At 42.7% G+C, this 7033-nt stretch overlaps 1 protein-coding gene across 2 annotated transcripts in view; it reads left to right on the forward strand.

The window, feature by feature from the left end:
• Lmln (leishmanolysin like peptidase) overlaps positions 1–7033 on the forward strand; it is a 68761-nt gene that overhangs the window by 16064 nt on the left and 45664 nt on the right. For both annotated transcript variants that reach the window (XM_029544560.1, XM_021209693.2), the window contains exon 7: positions 5774–5879. In XM_029544560.1, the coding sequence (XP_029400420.1) occupies positions 5774–5879 (106 nt within the window). The remainder of the gene's footprint in view (positions 1–5773; positions 5880–7033) is intronic.

The raw sequence follows: 7033 nt of genomic DNA on the forward strand, positions 1-7033 counted from the left end.
ATTGAGAAAATACCTTACAGCTGGATCTCATGGAGGCATTTCCCCAACTGAAGCTCCTTTCTCTGTGATAACTCCAGCTGTGTCAAGTTGACACAGAACTAGCCAGTACACTCAGTTAAACCTCTTAGGAAGTGCACTCGTGCCTAGAAGTGTCTCCAAGATGATTGTAAATCCAGACACATAGACAGTGAGAATGGACTGCTATGAATCCATCCCTTCTCAACATGAAACCCAAATGCATCCCTTCATGGTTGTTGCTTTTGAGGTAAGGTCTCAGGTAGTCCAGGCTGGCCTCAAACTCACTGTGTAGCTAGAGATAGCCTGGAATTCTTCATCTCCTCCTGCCTCCACCTCCCAAGTGCTGAAGTTATAAGCATGAGACAGCATTTTAAGTGGTAAATACAATATTTTACCCCTGGTCCCCCAACACTCCAATCATATATGATATATGTATATATCATATGCTTTGCATGTTGTGATATATATAGCATAATTCAAGGCAAGGTGTACTTAGATGATCTGCAGGAGTCCCCATAATCTTACTGGTTCTAGCATCACTCAATCGTCCACAGTTTAGAATGTCTTCCATAGAGACTCAAAGCAGTCTCTTACCCCGAGACCTTATATAAATCAAAGACTAAGCTATATCTTTCCAGTATACAGTGGTATAGAATAAGCATTTTCATACCAAGACTGGAGCGTGGAGACTAGGAAGGTGGCTGAGCTGGTAAAGGTATTTGCCAACTAGCCCGATGACCTGAGTTCCATCTTGGCAGGAGAGAGCCAACTCTCACAGGATCGGCTCTGATCTCTGAACATGCTCTGTGGCATAAGGCAAGGTCCTCTCCGCATGCACAAACATACAGTGAACACAAATGCACATAAATGTAAAAAATATAAAAAGAATGAGGGGGGCTGGGGAGATAGGTCAGTTGGTAAAGTGTTCTTTGCTAGTGTAAGGATCTGAGATCGATCCCCAGGAGCTACCTTAAAAAGCCAATCATAGTGTGTCTATTTGCTTTCTGTTAATGACTTGGAGAGGAAAGGGTTTATTTGGTTTGCACTTTGATGTCCCAGCCTAGCATCAGAGGAAGCCATGTTGGGAAGTCGAGGGCAGGATCCTGGAGGCAGGAGCTGCTGCAGAACCATGGAGGAGCACTGCTTACCACTCACCGTCCATGGCGCATTCAGCTTGCTTTTAGAAATATAACCCAGGGTCACCTGCTCGTGGGTGGCACTGCCTCCAGTGGGCTGGGACCTCCCACGTCAACCATTAATCAAGAAAGTGCCCCACAGACTTGACTGCAGGCTATTCGGATGCAGGCATTTCTGGTTGTTTTCTAGATTCTTAGCAAGTTGACCAAAAAAAAAAAAAAAAACCAAACACACACACACACACACACACACACACACACATAGCAAGGAAAAATTTGGCTAAAACTAAACTAAAACCCAACAGAGCAAACACCATTCCATCGGCATATTTCACATTGTCATTGTATGGTGACATTCTCTGGGCTCCGGCAGCTCAAGCACCCTGTGCCTCGTGATTCTATCTGTAGCATTGGTACCCTCTCTCCAGCTGGCCTGGTTCTGTGTCTGCATCAGTTCTTAAGGAGATGTCCGTGGCCCAGCACCCCTGACATCTAGTGGTTCTCCACTGTAGCTATGTGCTGGTTCTCACTCAGTTTATTCTCCTTATTCACCCCATGACCCCACCCCATTGCACAGTGCTGCCCACATTAAGGAGGGTCTCCCCTTCTCAGTCCAGCCTTCCTGGAAACATCTTACCGACACTCCCACTTTGTGAATATCCTCGGGAATTAAGAGTCCAGTCAAGTTGGAATGAAGATGGATTATGTATGCATTTGGTGAGGTTGACCTGAGTCCCCAGGATGAATGGTGAGAAGCTTTTGCAGTGACTGTTGGGTTTGTTATTGCAGAGCCTCGCCTAGTTTTGAAGATTTATGGATCTCACTAGTATCCCTTTCTCCCCAAGAAGTTGTTTGGAATTTGTACCTTATTCATGATGTGTCAGAATCAATGGAATATGATAATTTTAGCTGCCCTATGGATAGCTTAGTTACTTCATAGCTGGAGGCTGTGGAATGCTCTTGAGAAATAGGCTTTCGCTTGCTCATGCTACAGAATCCTAGTCCCTGTCCTCAGTTTGAACGAAACTATATGCACTGCATACACACAAAGTCACATTTTGATCTAAAGTGTTGAAAGAACATTGCAAAAATAAAGTGCCTGTGTGTACTTGAATGTTCTCCGGAAAAGCCTCAGAAAGACAGAATTTCCAGCTCTCCCTGGTTTCTAGAACTGTCTGGCTGTGCACTGAATGTCCCACATTAGAGGAAACTGTTCGGGCTTGAAAATAGCACATGTGGTATTGTTGGCAATAGTAGCTGCTTCTGATGTTACAAGTTCGAAAAGACAGGAAGGAGGAAAAGGACATTTTCACTATCTTCTTTACAGATTTCTTTTACAAAATGGTTTTTTTTTTATATTATGTGTATGGGTGTTTTGTCTGCATGTGTGTCTCTGTGACAGTTATTGACTGTGTGGCTGCAGAGTTAAAGAGCCATAGTTGTGAGCTACCATGTGGTTGCTGGGAATTGAACCTGAGTCCTCTAGAAGAGCAGTCAGTGCTCTTAACTGTGGAGCTATTTCTCTAGCTCTTTATGCTTCTGCATTGTTTGAGCAAATCATTTTATACCGTGAGCTTTTATTGCTTTTATAAAAGCTGTGCTGGACTTTATATATATTAGGATCAAGTTGATTTGCCCAGATGAGTGAGGGGAAGGATAGAAAAGTCCCAGCTTGACTGAATCTAGGTTAGTTTACCTCATTTCTGTCTCTCATGATGCCAAAGGCACCTCTGCATCTGCTTGTCTTCCCGTGAGAGAATTCAGCACAGGAGTCCGACAAACGAGAGGCTGGCGGCAGGAAGGCGTGTCTCAGTTCTGTTACCCGGCTCCTTACTTGGTTGTGTTGGTTCACATTTGATAGGAATGAAAAGCTAAAGAATGAATGGCCTTTGTACCAACGAATGTGAAAGTAGCCACACCTGGGGAATGATGTTTCCCCTGGGACGTTGATGTGGATAAAAGCTTGGCACAGTACCCAGTTCTGCCCCCAGCCTGGCCCGCAAAGGGTGGCCTTGAGTCCCTTACCCTCCCGGTCCCCAAGTGCTGAGGTTACAAAGGCAACCAGTTATTTTGAATCTCAAGAACTCCATTGTGTGAATCTATACCCACAACTGACCACCAACCGAAGAATGGATAGTACCTAATTATACTGCCTGCAAAGAAGACGAACAAAACACTCTTGTGAACCTGCCTCCTGGGATTTATCGGTTGTATAAGGAGACAGATAATGGTTAGTTCTACCTACAAGTAAGCATGCAGTTTTATGTGTGATAGATATTTTATACAGGATCCTATAGCAGAGAACAGAAGGAGAGAATGGCAGGGGATATCACTCACTTGATTTGGGAAGAAAGACCTCTTTTGAAGAAATAAAAATAAAGCTGCAGCCTGAGCATTGATAAGGCGTTAGCCAAATAAAGAGGCAGGGAACCCTCTGGGGGAGGAGAGTGGTGCGTGCTTGCAATGGCGGCTGCTTGGAAGGCTGGTCCAGGCAGATTGGAAGTTTGGGAGGCCTGTGTTTACGTAGGCCTGGCTGCCCTGAAACTTACCATGTAGACTCCAAGCTGACCTCGAACATAGAGTGCGCCTCCTCCTCCTTCCCCGGTGCTAGAATTACAGGCAGAAACCATGCTGGGTTTAGCATACAGTTTAGCAAGATCCTGTAGCAAAATGGGGGTGGAGGGGAATGGTTGATGTAACTTGTGGTGGAGTGCTTGTCTACCTTGTGAGAGGCCCGGAGCTCAGCCCGAGAAAAGAGAGAGAGGTGGGAGGTGTGCAAATTCATGCTACGAAAAGCCCTGTTGTTGTCAGAAGCCCCTTTAAACAAGGCCCAGTGCTACAGGCCTGTGATTGCAGCTATTCAGGAGACCAAGGCAAGAGGAACACAAGTTCAAAGCCAGCCTAGGCCACAGAGGGAGTTTTAGATGAGCCCAAGAAACTCATTGAGACTGTGTTAATCCCACTGGTTGAGAATAAGAGCACAACCACAATATTTGAGCCAAATTTGAAGCAAACGTTATTAAATGCTGGTCTGGACAATGAAAACTGGCCAGGCCCATACTGGAGATTCCTTGAGAATGGCTACAAATTATGGGCTTACAAAGACAAACCCCACAAGATGGATGTACATCCATCTTCATCCAATGGACTCAAGCATGCATCTCCCGCCTACGCTAGATCAAGCACATCCTGTGCAGTTGGGGCAACCAACCTTGTTTACAAAAGCTTCCATAGGTATTTGCACTCATATGCAAATACCCACATACGGACAGACGCATAGACAATCAAAAATAATAAAATAATTTTTGAAAGAAGGTCTTTAACTAATGTCAGATCTAGTCAAGTTGAGGTTTTTAAGAACTTCATTCTTAATTTGTAATGAAACGACTTGATTCCTTTCTACCCCCTGACGAAAAAAGTCAACAAACTTCAACATATAGCAAAAAACGTCTTAAGAAAAGATAATCTTTTATTTTAAATAAAAATGCAAAGGCTGCAGATGTATACTGCTGAGCAGTAGAGCATTTGCAGGGATCTGAGAAGCCCTGGTTCCGTCCTGTGGCAGTGGGTTGGCTACATCCATAGACTGTTGAAAGGCCAGAGCTTGGTGAAGGAGGAAGCAGGGTCCGAGAGGGCTTGAGCCTGGCAGGGACACACTTGTTCTAGAAGCCACTGTGGCTGTGGTGTGGTGTTTGAGATGAGCTCTCCTGTGTAGCTTAGGATAGCCTCGAACTAACTAACTTACTTACTTACTTTCTTTCTTTCTTTCTTTTTTTAAAGACTTATTTATTATTATAAATAGGTACACTGTAGGTGTCTTCAGACACACCAAAGGATTTTGTTGGATCTCATTATGGGTGGTTGTGAGCCAACTTGTGGTTGCTGGGATTTGAACTCAGGACCTTCAGAACAATCAGTGCTCTTAACCACTGAGCCATCTTACCAGCCCAGCCTCGAACTTTCAATTCTGCCTCAGGTTCCCAGTTCTGGGACTACAGGAGTACACCACCATATCTGTCTGTGTAGCCGTGTTGTGATTAATGATATTCTTTTTCAAAGTACCTATGTCTGATGCTATCAGGAAATAACACCATTTTTCTACTTAAATAGGACAAATATTTGTTATAAGTTTAATGATATACTTTTTCAAAGTACCTACGTCTGATACTATCAAGAAATAACACCATTTTTCTACTTAAATAGGACAAATATTTGTTATAAGTTAGGCAACTCTTAACACTGAGATTTATGATATTTCCACAGTTAACTGTTGAAGCAACAGTAGAGGAAACAGTTTGGATTCCTTCATACATCCATCCCTTTGAAAGATAGCCAGATAGACAGTGGTCATTACTCAAGATGTTGAGCACTTGAAAGGCCCCAGTGAAGCCCCCATACCCCCCAAAAAACAAACAAACAGGTATTTCTTTTTCATGCTGTTGGAAAGCAAACAGTATGGATCTTGGCAGTAAAAAAAGAGTAAGAATTAGCTATTCAATTGTAGTTGATAGTAAACAAATAATGTCCTTGAGCTGCCTTTTTCAGAGAGAAGTATATGTTAGCAAATATTATAATACTTATTAAATATAGTAAAAACAATGTCATGTTTATTTTAACAGGCCCATAGCAGGATATGCTAACCTGTGTCCAAATATGATCTCCACCCAGCCCCAAGAGTTTATCGGGATGCTGTCCACAGTGAAGCACGAGATCATTCATGCCCTGGTAAATGCTATTAGCTTCTGTCCTTTCCTTCAGACCTTTTATTTGTTTCATATTCTTTTGTTTTAATACATGTTTTATATGATACGTGAGTTCTTAGATTCATGTTCAGTAAAACCTTATTAATTATGTTTCTGTCAGTAAAATTTTAACGGTCAGGATGGGGGCAGGTTGAGTTTTGCTATCTAGCATGATTTACACTTAAGCAGTCATTCCCATTGATAATAGGACTTTTGGAAACGGGACTAAACTTGGGAAGGAGAGCATCTTTGGGCCAGATGTGATGGCTCAGGTCTGCGCTTGTGGCATTTGAGATGCTAAAGCAGGAGGATTGCTGCCATTACAAGCATGTGGTACCATACAGATTGTGTGCAGAGCTGGGGTTTAACTGCGGGGCTTCATACGCACTGGACAGCCATTGTAGCAGCTGAGCCTCACGCCTACCTGACTGTCTCTGGTGGATGAATGCACAAATGCACGCACGCACACACAGAGATGTAGATAGATGTGTGTGCGCACAATGCCAGTTTGAGGTTTTATGCACCCTTGCTCCCCAGCTCCCAACCCCATCCAGTAGTTAATGGTTTTCAGTAGTGCTGTTGCCTGGCTGCAGTTTCGGCACTTAGTGTGGTGAAGAAGCTAGCAAAGACTGTCCTTGTTACTGTTCATGGTGCCTTAGAGAATAACTCCTCCTTAAGTCTTTCTCTCTTCAAATCTGATATTTATAAATAAAGGCCACTGAAGTAGTGAGGGCTTGGCCCTGCGGGTTTTGTATTTTCAAATTTTGTTCTACATTTGGAAATGATACTTAATAAGGTCTCCAACAAGAAAAAATATCAAAATATTTGTAAAACGACACAGATGAATTAGAAAGTAGTATAATTGTCTGTACTCCGCAGTGCACAGTAGATGTAGTGTACAGGGTAGCCTTAAGATATCATGATAACATAGCATTGATTATATATATTTATATATATATATATATATATATATATATATATATATATGTATGTATATAATTTAGCCTGAAAACAAATTTAAAATATATAACATACTTTAGAAAATCTTGTATTAAAAACATTTATGCCGGGCGTGGTGGCGCATGCCTTTAATCTCAGCACTCGGGAGGCAGAGGCAGGTTGATTTCTGAGTTCGAG

The sequence above is a fragment of the Mus pahari genome, chromosome 12, assembly GCF_900095145.1.
Source record: "Mus pahari chromosome 12, PAHARI_EIJ_v1.1, whole genome shotgun sequence".
Taxonomy (NCBI): Eukaryota; Metazoa; Chordata; class Mammalia; order Rodentia; family Muridae; genus Mus; species Mus pahari.